Source organism: Podarcis muralis, chromosome 1 (genome assembly GCF_964188315.1).
Source record: "Podarcis muralis chromosome 1, rPodMur119.hap1.1, whole genome shotgun sequence".
NCBI classification, from domain to species: domain Eukaryota; kingdom Metazoa; phylum Chordata; class Lepidosauria; order Squamata; family Lacertidae; genus Podarcis; species Podarcis muralis.
In genome coordinates, this window is record NC_135655.1 from 63,878,769 (window position 1) to 63,899,670 (window position 20,902).

Consider the following 20,902-nt stretch of genomic DNA (forward strand, 5'->3'; position numbering starts at 1 on the left):
TTGTACTTCTTAAAGTACCTGAATCCTTCCTAACCTACTTCATATGTGTAAATTTTCTACATTTTCATAAAGGAAATGTGCAGAAACTACACAAGGTTGAAATGAAATGCCCTCCAAAATTTAGCACCCTATTTGGAGTGGGTGTGGGGAAAACCTTTTGAAATTGGTTTTCCAGGGTTTGCTCACCCCAGTGGCAAACACCAATTCCCCTGCCATTTTTTATTGTAAAAAATGAAGGTTTATCACCAGCTGTGATAGCAGAGCTAGCAGCAAAAGCAAGAGCCCTTCTTCACAGCTACTAGCTTGGCTGCCATCACCACCCTTGCTCACTTGACACACCATTCCAGTAACATTTGGGGATGGAAAACGGTGGCACCAATTGGGAAGAACTGCTGCATCTACCACCATGGACCACAGCAAAACAACAATGTTTCCCGGTTAACAAAAAACTTAACTGACACTTGCTGCCTGAATAGACATCCTACCACCACCACCACCAAAACCATCTGAAAAATGTATACACAATGATTGCATATACATCTATATCAATAGCTGAAATCCATAGAACCACACATCTCACCCTTCATGGTCAATAGGACAGTTGTTCTCCATGCCATATGGCAATCTGCTTTTGAAAAAAAGGAACTTTCAAAACACTTCATGATATGTCATGAAGGTCAGTTGTTGAAAGGAAATGCAACACCCCACTGGGCATGTCTAAAGACACTGAGTATGCCCAAGGCTTTTCTTGGGATCCTACTGTGCTTACATGAAATAAATGCAATATGTATATCACTTTTACATCAAGCTATATGGAATTTATATCCTGTGTCCTACACCTTTGAAACAGACTCCAGTGGAACAGGGATCAGAAAATCTTTCTGTCCCAATTCTCTCCTTCCAACATGAGATCAAACTGACAAACAGTGGAGAAGTGGCAGCAATAACACCAGCGTTAACCTATAATTAACTGTGATCGCACTTACAGTGGGGCCTAAAGTCTGATTATGGCCTCATTCTGGCATCAGGCACATACCTGTATTAAGCCCAGCTCTTTGTTGCATCAGCCACGGGGATCACAACCCACACCCCAACCCCAACTCTCTTAAATGACCTAATATGAAAATTCAACAACTTCATAAAAGCTAGTTTGGTTTGAGGAACTTCAGATCTAGAGGAAGAACTTTTTAAAAAGCTGATACCATTCATTAAATTTCTCTGTAAAAAGATCTGAACAATTTTAAGAACAGCATATTCACATTTTAGATCTGGCAGAGGGAGAACTAATTATGAGATGTATGCGTCAAAGATTTCAATTTCAGGCTTGACTTTACTTTGAAGATTATTTTTTTAACTTTATCATTTTTGCAGGCAGCTCAGTGGACAGCCGATCTGAATGCTACTCATTGTTCAGTGATGTATGAAGTGTATTTAATCAATCTGAAAAAGTAATATTAAACCATTATCAAAAAGTATCAGATGTTCTAAAAACCTTAAAAGAAAGGTCAAAAGGTGACATCTCTGCTAACAATGTGAGAAACGATGTATTTAACTTATTCTTTACATCAAAGCTTTTCACTGCTATATGAATATTCAAAGTCCTGTTATATAAAATGAACATACAAAATCTGCTCTTTCCAAGCATAATGTTCACTGTTTTCAAGCGGTTTATCCAAATAGATATAATTTATATTCACAGATATGTTGCATCCAACAAATATGGAAACAGCTTCAAGTGAAACTCTGTGGGAATTATTGTGCAGAAAGGCAAGCTATGTGTCCATAAAAGTTCTTTACAAGCTTGTAATCTGCTAGGGACATGATTCTAAATTATTGCTGTAATTTATATACTTCAGGCTGTCTCCAGTTGTCTTCCTTCCATTTTTTTACATATTGAAAACAGCAAAATGTGCTACCATTAGCATGTTACCATTGCAAGACCTACTGGAAGGCACATCCCCATCATTACCACAAGAATTGGATTACCTAGTGCACATCTAGCCTTAATGCACACCAGACATTTAAAACTCATCTTGTCCCTTGCCAAAATGAAAAGTGTAGTTTGCCTAAGGGTGCTAGGAATGGTAACGTTGTGAGGGGCAAATTGCATTTCCCAGGATTATGAGAGAGGAAAATGTGCTTTAAGTATATGGTGGTCTTAACCCCTATCTGTTGGGATCTACACACTCCATTCTTAATCCAGTGTGATGTAGGCAGACAGCAACCTGTTGCTAATATGGGTACATATCCAATAAGGATACAAGCAATGTGTAAGATTGTGATTCAACACTCAGATCTTCCCTACTTGATCAGAGCAACTGCAGACAAGTTTCTTCAGTAATCCTGGCGATGCATTTGTGTATATACAGTGGTACCTCAGGTTACATACGCTTCAGGTTACAGACTCCGCTAACCCAGAAATAGTACCTCGGGTTAAGAACTTTGCTTCAGGATGAGAACAGAAATCGTGCTCTGGCAGCGCAGCGGCAGCAGGAGGCCCCATTAGCTAAAGTGGTACCTCAGGTTAAGAACAGTTTCAAGTTAAGAACGGACCTCCAGAACGAATTAAGTACTTAACCTGAGGTACCACTGTATGTTTGTTTGTTTGTATGTATGTATGTATGTATGTATGTATGTATGTATGTATATTATGCCCTTACACAAAACATTAGGGTGATATACAACAATATAAAAACATTTAAAACTATATGACACAGTCATTAAAAGGGTTACATTATTAAAGTGGCAGGACCATGGCAAGAGGATAATATTCACCCTACCTACTTCCAGATTGCTCCTCTCTTCCCATTTGAAGCAAAGTCCAAGTTCTGTGTACGCCTTGCTGTGTGTGTGTCAGGCTGATGGCCACATGAGGCAGCTGATTGCCACAGAGGCCTGAACTGGACCCAAGGCATCTTCAGTGTAGATGCTGAAACCGCCTGGCACAACTGTCCTGGGTTCTTCTAACACCATGTTTGGAGATCATTTTGGCCAGCTTGGCTGAGGCGGCTGTTGGGCAGCAGAGCTGATAGTACACCAACAGCATCCCTAGCTTGTCTCTTTGTCCTAGCGCCAGATTTAGACCCTCACATTCCAAGGAGAGGTTTCCCGGTGATGGAGCGTGAACTCCTGTGGACCACAGCAACTCCCTCAACCCACCCCTCCAGTCTGGCTTGGCATTGCACCAAATGCTCAGTTGGGCAGAGATGGGTTATGTCTGGCTCTCCTTGCTCCCTCACCCAGGTCTGCCTGCTCATTCACAACTAAATCATGGATTATCATTTAACAATATCACCACCAGACCTTTAGGCACAGAGGTAGAGCACCCAGTGTATCAAGCATAGACTGGGGCTTGGTGAGGGGGACAGGATATAAGCACCTGTAATCCTCCCTTTGGCATTCCCTCCTTCAGCTGTGCCTGTTCCTCCCCTCAAGTCAAAGAGATAGGCTGTGCTACTGTGTCCCCTTCAAGATCTCTTCTTGCCAGGCACCTTCTGCCTGAAATCCACTCACTTGAAGATGGTCACAGGTGCTCAGGCAAACAAAGAACCCAGTCACAGACCTATTATTGCCAGTACACCCTAAAAGGGCACCTCACAGCAATCACTCTCCAGCTGAACTTCTTTCACAGGCATTTTCCATCCCATCTTCCACCTGGGACACTGCAAACATAAAACGTCCCTTCCTCCCACCCAAGGAATGCCAACTCCCAGGGTCCCAATGGTCTCCTATGTAAGGCCAAACAGCACATCTAAGTCTCATATAGCAATACAATGCAAATAATGCTCCGAGGAGGAGTAAAAAGGGTGGCACCCTCACCTCCAGTCTACCTCCAATGGGACAATTCCCTTTGGTGTGTTCCTCCAGGGTCACCCAAAGGGGCTGTCCTGTTGATGGCACCACTCCTAAATGCAAACTGCTCTCCTTTGATTGCGGAAGGGGCTGGCAATTAGCCAATGAGCAGGACAACTCCAGATATTAAAAAACCAAGCTTGCTCTTCCCAACTAGATGGGGGAAATAAAATAAAAACCCAACTGGCTTGCCAGTGGATAAAAAAGGGAATGGGTAAGCAATAGGGAGTCAGGTGCTTAGACTCTCTCCTCTCTTTCCAGCAATCACTCACTCACCAGGAGCCACAGAAGATCTCAACAGCATCCTCCTATATGATAATTCCATAGCATCTCCAAAGAAACAGGTGGGTGGGCCTTATGAGCTTATCCATGCTATCAAGTAGTGAGCTTGCAAGCTTGTTGTGATAACATACTAATTGTAGTGGAAACGTGGCTGCCAAAATCTGCACAACTACAGCTGTTAAAAAAGTGCCAGAATTTTTATGATGGCCTCGTAGCCAGTCTCCAGGTGGAGATAACAGTTCAGACCGCTGATGCATTCACATGAGCATGGCCCAGTGGCTTCATGCACTTTGAAATGTAACCACAGGGAGCCAAGTCAGTGTTCAGAGTGGGTTTTCTTTACCACCACAAAGTAAAATAGATGGCTACTTCTGGAGGTTGGCAACTTTTCAAGTATAAAGTTGAAAGCAGTAATAGATTTGGAAATTACAAATTAAAAAAACTTTACTGTGCTCATTAGATTATGAAAATTAACTATCATTTTCTTACTGTTTTTTAGCCACAGTTGTACAGTCGGGTCCAAGAACAAAGATGGCTTTGCTTTTGTCCTGTTCTCCATTTTTCAAAACTCTGAGTCTCAGAGGCATATAGCTGTCTGACTTCTTACTAGTAGGTTTCTTCAAGGGAGGGCTGTTTGGAATCAGCAAGCCTTCAATGGGCCAGTCAAAAGCCTTTCAAAACATAAACAAAGCGTTTATTCCATTTATAAGAATTGCAATGATATATATAAAACCTAAGAGTGACCAAATAACTTCACACATACAGTATGTATGCCAATTCAGTATCTCCACATTGCAGCGCTAGGGAGTGGACTGACACTATGAGAATAAGGACTTGCTGGAGGCTGTTTATTTTAATTTTAAAGTATATAAGCTGGTCTTCAATCAAAGGTTGAAGGATTGAGATAGGAAGTAGGGAACTGAGGGATCAGTTAGATCATAGGGCATCATTTTATGGAACACTGAAGGAAATCTTCACCCTAAACTGTCTTATGGTACAATCCAAATCCTGAATCCACTGGGCTGGTTGTTTGCATCTATCTGTCTTGGGAGACAGTAGAGGAGTGTTCCTTTGGAGGTGAAGTCAAACTGTTGGAAGGTTACAGCGCCTGCTGTGACTGTAGAGACAGATATGGGAGAAACATGTTTTGTTGCAGCATCTGGTTGTGCTTGCAGATGCACCATGGCGTTTCTTTTGAGTTAGGATACAGCACATTCTCCCAGCCCCTGCTCTGGTGGAAGGGTGCCCAATCCAGTGGAAATCAATCAATCCAGCATTATTTACCTCAAAAGGGGGGGGAAAGAGATGGGTGGGGCATAGGTCAGGCTACTGAGAGCTTATAGCCACTACTGTGTGATTGGGCACAAGAGAATTGCTCTGCCCATTGCACTGGCTTGATTAGATACTCCTACATGCACTGCAACCTTAATATTTAGAAGGGAATATTTTTTGTACATTCAAATTTGCTTAGACAGTTTAGTCAGTTGAGAACAAGAAAAAATACTGTGCATGTGCTAACCATAAGCATTTACACCAGACCATGAATGTATGTAACAAATTAGTAGCAAAAGAAATGTTTTAGCATTGGTTTCCTGACATATGGAACTAAGCAGAGAAATCAGCAAAATGACACTTGTTAAAGTGAATTTAATGAAAAGAATTACGCACAATGGTGCGTATATTCTGGACAATCAGAAAAATAAGAGTTTGCTGGGGAGGAGAAAGGAGAGGGTTAGGTGTGAGGATTGATCAAATTCATGCCTAGTGAAACTCTCTGGATTGTGATCTTAGTAATTATATACGTCATTTCTAATATGCAATGAACATCGTAAATGTTTTTCACACTATTAGTGTGTATCTGCAAGTGTATATTTTAAATGTAAGCATAAAGATATGCTTTTTAAGTGTACTCAAATAGCTATGCACATATCTGCACATGTGTGGGTTGCGCTTTACCAAATTACCTGGTTTAGTTCTCCATTTGGAAGCACAGGCCACATATAGGTCAACTTATTCCACAAAGGATTTTCCACTCTTGACTGTTTCCACTGACCAGGCTTACTTGTTCCTCCATGTTTAATGGCCCACCTGTAACGGAACAAAAGGAGTCTATTTTCTTATCTGAAGTATCAGCAATGGTCTTCTTAACAAATACATTTCTGACTGGAAGCAATTCTTGAGCAGCTAAATTATAGCTCCTTTGATTGGATTCTCTTAGATCTAGGACATTCCCAAGTTGATGTCATATTATCCAGGTTTGAGCCTGACATATATATAGAGAGAGAGGGAGAGAGGTTTTTTCCCCTCCCTCTGTTGGCTTTCATCTTCGTTACTCCTGCTTAGTTAATTTAATAGATACTGATTTGATTGTTTTTCTATTTCAGTCTTTTACAATGGATTTGGATTTTATTGCTAGTTGCTTCTTTTGATTCAGAAAGGCAGGATACATGAAATCCCAGTCCAGCTACATTTGGTCCATAACTATGAACGAGCTGGAATGAAACTGAAGGAAGTCTTGGGTTCCTTTGCTCCCTGTTCCTTCTGTTGTTCCTCTATGCAGCTGGAAGGCATACCTATTGTCAGCATTCAGTTTCACTTCCACAAAATCTTAGTTTGTTATACAAATAAATAAATAAAACAGGTTAGTTTTTTTAAAAAGCCACCTTCACAGCCCATTGCTTGAAGTTGTCTTGTTTGAATTATATGATCAAGGAATGAAGCAGTTAGAAGGTTTCCTGAAAATGTACTGATTTTAGAGATGGGCGGCATGGCAGCAAAGTGTGAGATATGACCATAGGTAAAGGGACCCCTGACCATTAGGTCCAGTCGTGACCGACTCTGGGGTTGCGGCGCTCATCTCGCTTTATTGGCCGAGGGAGCCGGCGTACAGCTTCCAGGTCATGTGGCCAGCATGACTAGGCCGCTTCTGGTGAACCAGAGCAGCACATGGAAACGCCGTTTACCTTCCCGCCGGAGCAGTACCTATTTTTCTACTTGCACTTTGACGTGCTTTCAAACTGCTAGGTTGGCAGGAGCAGGGACCGAGCAACGGGAGCTCACCCCATCGCGGGGATTCGAACAGCTGACCTTCTGATCGGCAAATCCTAGGCTCTGTGGTTTAACCCACAGCGCCACCCGCGTCCCTAGATATGACCATACTCAGTGCCATTTCTCATTTCTCTTGATCATGCAGCTACACACAACACACACACACACACACACACCATTCCTCCTCCTCCTCTCTCTCTGCCAAATGAGAGGAATGCTGTTGCTTTCATGTCCTTATCAGCTTCCTTCAGGCATATCACTGGCCACCATCGCATGGAGACAAGTGACTTGCCCTAAGCCACAGACTGAATACAAGGCAGAGGTGGGGTATGAGACCCAACCACTCTTTTGATATTGGATTCGCTGCTGTAATGCAATGCACATTTCACAAACAAAACAATTTAATTTCCAAGCCAGAGCATTGCAAATTGATTCTCCTTGAATTAGTTTACCATCAATTCATTACCTCTCAGATCACACTCCAATTAACTCCTCTTCAATTAATCCCCAAAGGACTAATTTCCCCTCTGCCCTCCCAAAAAGAAGGGCGTTGAAACACACACACACACACACACACACACACACACACACACTTCATACCCAACAAATGCAGCCCTATCCTCTTCTCTGCCTGTCTCTTAATAAAGAGGTGTGGTGGGAGGAAACTACAGGGAATAACCTTGTCTGTGCTTTATAGTGACACAGAAATAGAAGCACCTACACAAAGCAGAGGCTCAGTATATAGCATCTTGATTTTAAAGTGCTGGGTCTCTTCTCTTCCACCCCCCACCCATGGCAGATGTCAGTGCAAAGCACACTGCCTAGCTAGAAAACTCTTGGTGATTTAGTTCCTTTTATTTTAAAGATAAAGACAACTATTTTCTTTGCTTATAGAACTGTGGGAAGGGAGGGGGGTCACTGCCATCCTGTTGAACAAAAGACTCTTGGGGATCCAGTTGCACATCAGGAGACTTGTGGGAATTCTGCTAGGTCTTGGGCACTATTGTTGACGAACATTTGCAGCGCGCACCACACGGCTTTTCCTGAAAGAGCGATTAAGCTGCCAGGCTTCAACGCAGTATGAGTTTTAATAACTAAGTTCAAGCCCCCTGAAAACTGTGTTTTATAAATGAAAAGCTGACAATCTGTGAGCTGCATTGGCATAGGTAACAATATAATGACTGTATAAGTGCCTAAAATGAAATCTGCCCTTAGTGGCACATTCTCTTCTCTTTCGGTTTCTGCCTGTGTTTTCAAATAGCATCTGTAATTTAAACCCAACATTTCTCGTTTGCAGCCACTAGGTGGAAACAGCGATTCGTGGAAGTACAGTTGAGAGGCATTTCTTTTGAAAAGCTGCATCACATTTAATTCTACTTAATGTTATTTTATTTCTTTTTTTATTTCAGACAGCCCTAACATAATTGCTCCCCCCCCCCCAGATGTCTCACGAAGAAGTAAAATAGAACTCCTTGTGCCCCAGATAGCTGTCAAATCTCTCTTTTTCAAGCATGCGTGCAAAGGACAAGGCAAGGCTAAAAACAAAGTGACATACTTTTTAACCCCATAATCAATAGGTATGCTATGACTCTCTGTGATTATAAAGAAGCAAAGGAAACACTAGCTACATAGTTTCATCTGAAGTTATCTGGACTGCTGTGATTTTGACTGTTTTCTATCCCTTGTTTATATTTTGCAATGTTTTACTGACTGCTCTGATCTCCCTGGTGCAGTAAGGTGGGATATATATTTGATTTTAAATAAATAAACATTACCCAACATTTTACCACTTCTGACTCAATATGGACAAATCTCAGTGCTTATTGTATGCTATTGAACTTTGTAAGTAAATTGGGGGGGGGGCATTCTAATTATAGTACAATCCCATGCATGTACTTAACAGTAAGTCCCACTGTGTTTAGTGGGTCTTGCTCTCAGGACAGTTTGCATTATTTCTATAATATATAATATATTTCTATATAGTGCTGCCTTATTTCTATTTCCACTTAATTGTTTGTGGCAATCTACGCAATTATGCAAAAATGGGGCCACAAGTGGTGTTCACTATGAAACTGCCCTAAACTTTCACGAGCATTAAGGGCTGCTAACTCATGAGTAGAAATTATTATACTTAAATATAAGTCCCTGCTGAATAATTATAACTTTATCAGAAAAGCAAAGAAATCTGTAAGGATAAATTTACTAAGATCCTGAAGGATTGCAATATTTCAAATCATGACAATTAGAGCTATATTAGAGTACATTTATTTCTGCTTTTAACTGTGTTTTTAATGTAATGGAAACTAAGGTGTTGGTTTGCTATGGCCTGCCCATAATGTATATGTCACAGCTGGGCCACAAAGCATGTTAGCGAAAGGCAGACTACTCAATCGCATTAAAGAATTCTACAAAAATCAGAAGCAATTTGTCCATCCAGGAAGTGTGGAAATCACAGAAGGACCCAGTATAGATTGCATGCCACCCTTCCGATCTAATAACATATTTTTATTTTACAATATTGTTGCATGAAGTGAGCAATTACCCTTCAGTCATTGGGAAGGAGGTTAATCACTCACTGACTGGAATGGCTCTATATATTCTGAGATGCTGCAGCCTCAACTGTGGGTTGCTTTTGGCCAGGCACTGTCCCTGGAAAATGATGTTATATATCGGAGAACAACTTACAAATGCTATGGAAAGGACAACAGAAATATTGTGGACTTCTCAATATTGCTTCATGGGACATATAACTCCACAGCTGTGAAAATGCATTTCTCTTGAGTTTTCTAATCTTCTAAACCCTTACCCACAAAGCTTAGTAGTCCTTCCTCCCACTTCCTAAGGGTTCAGCTGGGAGTGGGAAAAGGGCCCACAACCACCCAATGGCCAAAATACAACTGTCCTCTCTTAAGTAGCAGAAATGATGGAACTGACCCTGACTGAAAACTGAGAGGAAAGAAACAGGGTTGCAATTTATGTTATCTTCAAGCTGAAGAACAATTAAACAACAGACAGCCTGGACAACTGTGGCAGGTAGGGAAAGTTTCAGAGGAAAGGCAGCTTGGCACAGAAACATAGGATTGTAGAATTGGAGCGGACCCTGAGCGTCATCTTGTCTAACCCCCCTGCAATGCAAGAATCCAGCCCACAGCCATCCCTGGGTGGACTCAAACCACCAACATTCTGGTTAACAGCCAGACACACTGACCCATTGTGCCATGATGAGTGTAGGTAGGAAAACAGGTAGCGGTTCAAGAAACAGGAGGATGTCACAATGCAGTCTTGTGCACGGGCAGCTAGGGTTTGGGGCAAGTTGTTCAGAGCTACAACACAGAAACAGGTGGCACAAGGTAGGGGCTTGTGTCTTATGTCATTTGGCCCTTTCTTCAGCAACTCCAGCTTCCGTTGTAGCCCCTGAGCAGCTTCTTTGTCCTTTCTGCCAACTCGGCGGCATGAAACAAACACCCTTCCACACTTGGGTTCAATTGCCATGATGCTTCAAAGGAAATCTCAGTGTATAATGCCTTAGTGAAGACATTTTCTCTCTCTCCTTTTGTCAAAACATTCAAACAAGGGAAGGCCTGTGTTTCAGTACAAGCTTTGCATGCAGAAGGTCTCAGCATGTTCAGCGGGTAGTATTGGGAGAAACCTCTGCTGAAGCCCTGGAGGGCTGCTTCCAGTCAGTGTAGACAATACCAAAGTAGAAGGCAGGTTTCTATGTTTCTAAAGTACTATTTTTTCTTCCCATTTTCTAAAGGAGTTGTGGTTTGTAGATTGAATTCAACAAACAAGAGACAAAAGAGTTAAAGGAATGGAGCTTTTTTAAAAACTTAAAATTAAAGCTGACCTTTTCTATCTTCTATCAAGTAACAATTACATTGTCTTAAATCTCATAATGAAATAAAATGAAGTGCAATATGTAATCTGAGCATGATATTCTACGTAATAATTACCTTGGTGAACACCAGCCCAAATCAGCATGCTTCTAATAAACAGGTAGGGGGGGAATAGCAGATTTGCATACTATTACTGACAAGGACAAATAATGTTTTTCTCATACATTTTCTTCAAGAATATTGTGGCCCATTTGCATTACTTATCTTTGGTAGAAATAGGCTACCATTATCAAAGAAGGACCTGCCCCCTTCCTCTCTTCAGTTCTTTGAATCCTGCCCCTCTTACCAGAACTATACCAGACCTCTGTTAGATTTTTTAAAAAGCTGCTACAATAGACTGTATCTCCACTGCACAGGTATTTCCTCTGTGGACTATCTTTTAGCAACAATGTGTAGTACTACTAATACTCAGTAAAAAAAATTCTAAACAATTTGGTGATGGTACTTACATTCTTGGGAACTTGTAAAATGTTTCTCCTACCCTGCTCTCCATATTCCTGTGCCCTCTCCTTCATTTCATACGCTCCAACATTTATCTGATGAAAATAGGGACGTCCCATTCCATAATGGTAATTTTAATATTTATAGACATCTTACTGGGTTGCCCCAGCCACTCTGGGCAGCTTTCAGCATATATAAAAACATAATGAAACATGAAACATGAAAAAAAAAAACTTCCCTATACCAGATTGTCTTCAGACAGGTCAGGGATTGGATAACTCCATACTCTCCAACATGCATCCAATGAAAATAGAGACATCCTAAGAAAAAGTGGGACATTCCAGGATCAAATCAGAAACTGGGATGGCTTCTCTAAATCAGGGATGTCTCTGGAAAATAAGAATACTTGGAGGGCCTGTCATTCTCTGTTGAGTTTATGATGACCTTTTAATTATAAAGTTGATAATAAAAATAAAAACACAATAAAAATGGAATTGTTTAACATTTTATAAATGATGTTTATTAAATTTGAGTTTCAAAGACTTTAAAAATTAAGACTGGTGCCAGTCCCTTTCACAAAATGGCTACTGTGGGATGTGTTGCATAGCAAAAAAAATGTCTGCTGTTGGGGTGTGGCCTAGCACAAAATTAGAAAGAGCAGAATCATTGGTGCTTGCACTTGCTTGCCCTTCCTCAGGCTTATCAAGGAAAATCAACACTATGTCCTGCTGGTCCTGTTTGTAGCAATCACACCAAAATGATTTTACATATACTTATAATGATAGTTTTCTTATCTAATAACAGTGGGCTATCAGGGAAAGTATACAATAGGGCCATCCCCATGCTGTCTTTCACATGCAAAGAACCCATGCAAACATTCACAATACATATACAGACACACATGCATCTCCCTGTCTCTCTCATTCACTCATTCACCTCAAATACGTACAATCACACATTTATGTATCCCTCCCTCCCCCCCCCCACATTTATACATACCTCCCCCTTTTTCTCTCTCTCATACAAAACACCTAAGAACCTAAGAATCAAGCCAGTGGTCCGTCTAGTCCAGCATCCTGTTCTCACTGTGCCCAAATAGATGCCTTGGGGAAGCCTGCAAACAGGACATATACACCACACATTTTGTTGTTGTTGTTTAGTCGTGTCCGACTCTTTGTGACCCCATGGACCACACATAGATATCTCCTTCTCTGTCCAAGTGCAACTCTCCCCTCCCCTCCCAATACATACATTGTTTTCTCTCGCATGCAGATAGACAACATGTAGATCTCTTCCTCCCTCCTGGCATGCCTGAGCATGTGGGGATACCCCACACGCTGCTCCTTCTTTCCCTCCCCAAACTATTTTTTAAAAGCAAGCCTTAGCACAGGATTGTCCTAGCAGAACTCCCAGCTTGGTTTTTGCCACAGATTTTAATGTGTCCTTCTCATTTGTTTGTGGGGAGGTTAGGGTGATATTTCATTTATTTGTTTAGGTTCGTCCTACTTGTGGTTGACATGCTAAGCCAAACCATGACTTGCATGTTTGCAATAAGACCTGTTTTGGTTTAGCATTGGGTATGAACAAGGGCAATGGGGGCACTTCTTTCCAACCCTGAACTTTCCAACGTCAGTGCTGGGACAGGGCTGCCTTAGTCAAACTCTACACCCTACCAATTCACCAAGCCATATAAAAGTTCCATGAAATGTGAGTGCATGTTCGATTTGGCCCTATCTTGAACCCAATGGGATTCACTTTCTTCCCTCTGTCATTTTTGAGCTTGAGAGATTAGACATTTTCAGTGGAGTGGAGTCTATCCAAACCAAATCACAACCAAATATACAAAACTATGCAGACATTGCCAGGGTCTCTAAAACATATAAAATACAGCCAGGCAGTTATATGCTTAGTCTTGGGATTATATACATTTACATAAGTTTCCGTCATATTTAGGCAAAGGCAATTTGACATGGAGAATCATAAAGGAAGATCCTCTCAAGTGGCTGATTGACTTTAAGAAATAAAAGTGAGTAAACTAAAACCGTATCTCCCTATAACGTAATTTACATATTTATGTTACTTCATAGATGGTAACAGTACATACTAAAGTAACAGAACAAAGTAGTAGCCGCATATATTTTTTTCTTTTGGTAAGCAAGCGGGTAGCATTTTGTCACACACAAATTCTGCAGACACACAAGTCCTGCAGATCTGAAATTCTCTCTCTTGCTGTCACTCTGCCATTCTCGATAAGGAAGTGAAGACCTAGGCATGTCATGCACATTAGGCGAAGCTAACAGCCTCCGGGGACAGGTGCTTCCCACACAGTTTAAATAAATACTGGGCTAGCCGAACAATGAAATATTAGTCACTGTTCTTCCCCATGCAGTCCGAACTGGGATGCAATTCTGATCTTTTCCTAAGAATAATGAAACTGAGCACCATATTAGACATATTGCTTCCTTATGGGTGTATAACTGTTATTTTAACTATGTTTCTAAAGAAGTAAACACCTCAGAGGTTTTAAAATACAGTATGTTACTGAAAATAAGAAGACCTATTTATTTATTTTTAGTTTGCCCCACGTTTTTAGGCAGTACAGCAGAGATAGATGAAAGAAAGAAAGAAAGAAAGAAAGAAAGAAAGAAAGAAAGAAAGAAAGAAAGAAAGCAAGCATTTGCCCTCAAAAAAGCATCATACAGGATTATAGAGATACTGGCTCGGTGCTGATATAGTACATACTTGGGATGTAGAAAGTCTCCAGGAAGTGCTGATACCCTGGAGAGCTACTGCCAATTCAATGTAGTCCATACAGAGCTAAATGAACCAATGATCTGACTTGGTATAAGGTAGCTTCCTGTATTCCTAAAGCCCTTCTAAGTATAGGAATTTAGGAACTTGTAATCCAGGTCCAGCAGTGAGCCACAGTCAAAGTAAAGAAGTGAGGGGCACCATGCCAAAATTACCTGGCAATCAGTGTACAAGATCCAAGCAAGTCACTGTAGGAAAGGCAAAATCTCCCACAGCCCCTCTACTTGCATTCAGGTATACAAGTCTCCTATCTCATTTGCAGTTTCTCCCTATGACTGGAATGAAGATTAACGGTACTTTCATTAAAGGTAATTTTAGAAGTTTTTTTGCTGGATTTTTTCATCTGCAAAATGAGAAAACAAAATTCATTTTTAAAAGCCAATAATCCCCCTCACACAAACACATTTTAAAAGCCACAGAACCTTTAATCATCCTGGTTACAGAGAAAGGATTTTGCTTGGTGCCTACGGATATAAAGTGATGATGCCAGGCAAGTCTCCCTGGGGAGAACATTCTACAAGTGGGGAGCCACCACAGAAAAGACCCATTCTCATGTTGCCACCCCTCAATCAAAGGTGTTTCCTTTGAGCTCAGTTTTGCTTTGTGCAAAACCAAACCAAACCAAACCAAACCTCTGCAGTGCTTATTTGTGATCACATTGTCAGAGCACCACGAAGCTCCCCGCCCCCCGCCAGGGTGGAAGGCTCCTTTGACTGAGGGTGGGGAAAGAACTACATTGTGGGAAAGAACTACATGTATATGTTTTGGATAACAGAGAATTATTTCTTAAACAGAACATCCTAAATGATGTAGAGAGGATAATCTGAATACAAGGTAGCAAAATGATTTAAGATATATTAGCAGAGTCACTATCGCTAAAACTAGCGATAGCACTGATATGACACCAAAGTGAACATTTACATTCTGAGTACCATGTTCAATAAGGAGATCGACATATGGAGGAGATTCAAAGGAGTTAAACCACAAAACTGAATGAAGTAAGTAGCTTCAGTATAGATAAAAATGATGGAGCCTATTTAAATGTTTGAATCCTTACATGGAGACTGCTTCACATTACTCTACACAGGAGCAGTAACATGTAAAGAAGCCCTAAAGGGGGACACAGTTAGTTCTAAACGTTTAAAAAGGATGCCAAAAAACAGTGAAGGAATAGTTGTTCACACAATCCACTAAATTGAACCCTAGGAGAAAGTAGGATTTAGGTCATTATTTCAAATGCACAGCTTCTGAGGCATAAAGCAGTTAAATAAATGTGCAAAGCTGGGAGAGATGTATGTTCCAGAGCCTTTCATAAGCACACGGTTTTTATAATGGGTGAGAAGATTCAGAACCTGTACACGTCAAATGATGTCCCAGTTGGCTTTTGGATTTCACCATATTAACAAGGAAAGCTTTCTTATTACAGTAACAGGAGAAATTGCCCAAAAGTTGCCCGAGAGAACTAAACAAGTTTTTTTTGGGGGGGGGGAGGGGTTTACGTACTATGCATTCCAATTCAGAAACTATAATCTACATCTAGGATAACATCCCTTCCTGGTAAGCTTTTGACCTTACCAGTTAGAGTAGGAAACCACATCTTCAATGAGAAATAAACAATGGGTTGTATCCAGCAAAGTCATTGTGTGAGCAAAATGATTTTCCCTGCCCCAGGCACTCCTATATCCCCTAACTCTGCTTTGGGGGTTTCCCCCAACTTTATGAAGCATATTTTGAAGGCGTAAGTTACATACAGGGGGAAGAGAGGGAAAGGAAATTATTTATTTATTTATAATTTACTTATATGAGTTTTTATAACAGCATTAAATAACAATAGAACAAAGAGCAGTCATACAATTTATGTAAGTATCAACTACATATTTCATTGGTCCAATCATGTAGTAGAATAAAAATAAAGTGCCATTTATGCTATAAGTAAGTTATAAGGTCATTAAAAAAATAAATATAGTATACATTTTATCCCAGATCTTTCTGTAATATTCTCTATGTTAAGGATGGACTCCAGCTGAGTTCCCTCTAGGGTAATCATGAGATAAAGCTAAACCAGTGTTTATGAAATATTATCTAGTATTTCTGTTTTCCTCTTTCCAGTCTGCTTTGTCAGTTTTTCCATTAGGGCTATGGACCATACTTACAGTAGCTGTACCACTCATTCATCATGCTCAAGCTTGTAATTATCCAGTTTTCTGCAGTTTCAATTCTTGTTGCCAGAATAAAGGAAGTCAACAGGTTCCTTCCATGCACATCAGATTCTTCTCCATCAAATATGATCGGGAGCACATTCAAAGGATTATGTGGTACTAGCTGGCTTGTTATTAGGCCAACTAAAGTGCCCAGAAATCCTGGGCCGCTGGCAGGGACTAACAGGGCTCCAAAGAGTGTGTGGCAGAGGCCCAGGAGAGGGAACCAGTGAGTTATGGGGTGTCACACCACCCACAAAGCAGGACCCAGGGGAAGAAGGAGAGTCAGGGCAGCCAAAGCAGAGGAAGGCAAGGAGGATGTGACAGAGGAAGAAGCGACAATCCAGTGAGGGATAGGTCAGTTGATTCCTTACCTTTCCCTGCCCAACTGTCTCCTAGAGCTAGGAGGGACTCAAAAAGGGAAGAGCAGTGACAACTTCTGTGCAGGACAAGTCTCAGGGTGCAGGCATGCAACTCATCAGAGGAGGGGATATAAGCTGGAGGAGGGGAGGGGCACCACGGTTGCTGCAGCTGAGCCATAGGGCCGAGACCTGTGGACAGTTGTCTAGAGTCTAGAGGTGTGTGTGTGTGCATGGGTATTCAGAGCACCATGGAAGGTGCTGTTAGTGCTTCACTTGCCAATAAAGAGTTAACTGTCAAACATGTGCCTTCCTTATCTGGGCTGAGCTGTGACAGCCACTGGGCAAGTCCACCACATGTGGTAGAAGGTACCTGACCCCACACATTGTATCCAGCATAGAGGACAGGTAGTTTTTTGTGATTCTGCTAAGTGCGTAGGGAAGCCATGGATCAGTTTGGAAGAGTTCTCCTTCAACCTTGGCCGATACGGAACAAAATGGCACCCTGCCCCATCCTCAACTCCATTTTGCTGAATCAACAGTTCTGTTTAGGCCATGTTTCCAGGTTTATTTAAGACTGTCCAAGAACTACAATGTACAATGATTTAGTTTGATTCACCCAATTTTAAATGAGAACTTTCCTTAATTTTTCAGAAGTACAGAGGCTAGTTTGAGTATCTGAAATATAGAAAGAACCATCTTAAGAGTTCCCATTAGAAAAAAGGACCACTGGAAAAGTGGACTAAGCATATTTGGTACTTGTAAAGGTAAAGGTACCCCTGCCCGTACGGGCCAGTCGTGTCCGACTCTAGGGTTGTGCGCCCATCTCACTTAAGAGGCCGGGGGCCAGCGCTGTCCGGAGACACTTCCGGGTCACGTGGCCAGCGTGACAAAGCTGCATCTGGCGAGCCAGCACAGCACACGGAAACGTCGTTTACCTTCCCGCCAGTAAGCAGTCCCTATTTATCTACTTGCACCCGGGGGTGCTTTCGAACTGCTAGGTTGGCAGGCACTGGGACCGAGCAACGGGAGCACACCCCGCCGCGGGGATTCAAACCACCGACCTTTCAATTGGCAAGTCCTAGGCACTGAGGTTTTACCCACAGCGCCGCCCGCGTCCCTTGTAGTACTTGTAGAATGACTCCAAAGCAGTGGCGTAGCGTGGGTTGTCAGCACCCGGGGCAAGGCAAGTAATTTGCGCCCCCTAACCCATGGATTTGCGCCCCCTAACCCTTGGATTTGCGCCCCCTAACCCTAACCCCCAGATGTTGCGCCCGGTGCGGCCGGCCCCCCCTGCACCCCCCACGCTATGCCACTGCTCCAAAGTACAAAATAACTGCTACTCTTTGAGCTTGTGTTCTGTTTTCTGAGCCTCTTATCTTTATGCTTGATCCCTGACAATTAGGTGGGGATGCAAACTAGATCTGCAACCCAATATTCTAGCCAGAGAGGTCCAAATGAAGCTGGTAGTGGATCAAGTTCTGTTTTCTAGTGTCTAGGGAAATTATCACAGCAAGTTGAGTATAAGAAAGATTTTTCTAACCCCATCCTTTACGAACTTGGATGTCTCTGGTTTTGAAGAAGTGAGATTTCCACCTGAAGGTAATGTTGGGGGTCTCAATTTTTGGTTACTGATGCTGCCTGGCTTATTATTTATTCCTCACAATGCCAAGGTCTCCAGGACAAGACAGACTGGTGAAAAGCTATTCATGTTAGCTCATAAAGGATAGTAAAGGTAAAGGTAAAGGTAAAGGGACCCCTGACCATTAGGTCCAGTCGTGACCGACTCTGGGGTTGCAGCGCTCATCTCGCTTTATTGGCCGAAGGAGCCGGCGTACAGCTTCCGGGTCATGTGGCCAGCATGACTAAGCTGCTTCTGGTGAACCAGAGCAGCGCACAGAAACGCCGTTTACCTTCCCGCTGGAGCGGTACCTATTTATCTACTTGCACTTTGACATGTTTTCGAACTGCTAGGTTGGCAGGAGCAGGGATCAAGCAACGGGAGCTCACCCCGTCGCGGGGATTCGAACCGCCGACCTTCTGATCAGCAAGTCCTAGGCTCTGTGATAGTAGCACTCCATAAATTATGAGTTGCTGCTACAGTTATCCCATTTTATACCAAGGACAAATATGCATAAAACCCTATTTTTCCTGGTATTCAGATCACTACCTCAACTTACAGGAACTGAAAATCAAAATTGCCACTTGTTAACTGACAGAACTCTCAATCCTTAATCTTGCTAGCAGAAGTAATTTGGATGAAGGGACAGAAACTATTTTTTTTAATGAGGTGGCCACTACAATTCTAAAGAGGGTCATAGATTTTGAGATGCAAGCTTTTCAGAATCAGTGGAACACTGGGAAATCTGTTTCAAATATACATCTGTGTGATAGGGATAAGATTTCCAGTCTGAGATATTTTAATAAAATCATTAATGCTTATAAAGCTGCTTTGCAGCATACTGACTCGCCTCAAAAATATATTTATTTTACAGGAGCCAAACAAAATGATATCTGTGGGTGTATGTGTAAAATTTAGACCCTGAGAGAATTAAATAAAATTAGTAACCTACCTTTTATATTTTTATTACATGGATCTAAAAGATAAGAAGTTGCTGGAAAATTAATAGGAACATTCTTTTGTTTCATTTTATACAGCACTGGAGCCTTCAGAATTAATTGCAGCCTTCTAATAAACACAATGATGTAATGACGTATTTAACATTACTGGTTTTTGTTTGATTCCAAATAAATTGCAGATTTTTTTTCTGGTGTGATACTAAAACAATTACCATTTTGAAAAAGGATAATTAATCTGCAATTTTTTCACATTAGATCATATATCTCTAAAGAGGGCCCGCAGATTTGATAGTCTTCAGCTGCTGTGTATTTATTTTTCTTTTTTTTTTCTAGTGATGTACCGCCCCATCAGTGCTGACATTTAAATGAGTGAGTATTCAACACAAATGTGATCATTTGTACCGCATCCAATGCAGCCCCATACTGAGATGATTGCTTCTTGGAGCCATCTATGGGTTCTCGAATAGAGGGGAAAAGCCAGGCAAAATTTTATCAATTTACATTTTTCTGTGATTAATTTTTATGCAAATAAGGGCCCGACCGTGCTCCCATCTCACCTGAATCATGCGGATCATCAAAGACAAATTGAGCATCACTTATTTAAAAAATAGGCTTTAAACTACTCTACAGCTGTGTTGGAAAATGCTAAGAGCAGGGCATGAACTTTTCTAATGTAACAGGGATAGATAAGAAAATGCCTCTTTCTGCTTTTCGTTATCCACAGTCTCACAAATGTAAATCATAACAAAATCCTAAAAAATATCTTTGGTTTGTAGCTTCTATCTCTTTGTAAATATTTGACAGCCAAAAAAAACAAACAAAAAACAGTGGGAGGAGATTTCTGCCCAATACTTAAATCAGAAGGTTCTGCATACAAACAAAATAGTCTAACTACTGGTGATACTAAAACTGTATATCTGGAAAATGTTTTTATATCATATGTATAAAGAATAATAATTTGCTTCCGTTATTAGAAAAATGTGCTCTATGCAAACATAAAATTGTATTGAATTAACCACATATATGCATAAACTATGGTATATGTATTATGTCATTTTTTAAAATAGAATTTAGTAGTGTGCATCTAAAAATATAATCAATTAGTGTTTGCTTCTGAATGGAAATAATGAGAAAAAGCCCGCCTACACAGCTGTACATCCCACTCTTAAGCGCATGTTCTTGTAAGCAAGCTGTATTTATGTCTTTAGATGAATTACATATGCAAATTAAAGAAACAAGTTCTGAGAACTTTGCATTCTTCAAGAATGGAAACTAAGATGAAACATTTCCTTTTTAAAAATTAGTTCACCCCTTACCAACCAGAAGATGATGCAAAAATCTAATTAAAGTAGGTCCCTTAATGGTCAGTGTAAAAAAACTTGCTAATTAGAGGTGTGCATTGAACTTAGGGATTCTTGAATAATTCATTTTTTGC

General features: G+C 41.1%; 1 protein-coding gene across 4 annotated transcripts in view; it reads right to left on the minus strand.

Annotated features, from left to right (window-relative positions):
* Positions 1–20,902, minus strand: part of DCDC1 (doublecortin domain containing 1) — a 236,479-nt gene that overhangs the window by 42,275 nt on the left and 173,302 nt on the right. For all 4 annotated transcript variants that reach the window (XM_077929881.1, XM_077929878.1, XM_028729825.2 and 1 more), the window contains exons 20-21: positions 6,099–6,222; positions 4,624–4,805 (exon numbers count right to left, since the gene is read on the minus strand). In XM_077929881.1, the coding sequence (XP_077786007.1) occupies positions 4,624–4,805; positions 6,099–6,222 (306 nt within the window). The remainder of the gene's footprint in view (positions 1–4,623; positions 4,806–6,098; positions 6,223–20,902) is intronic.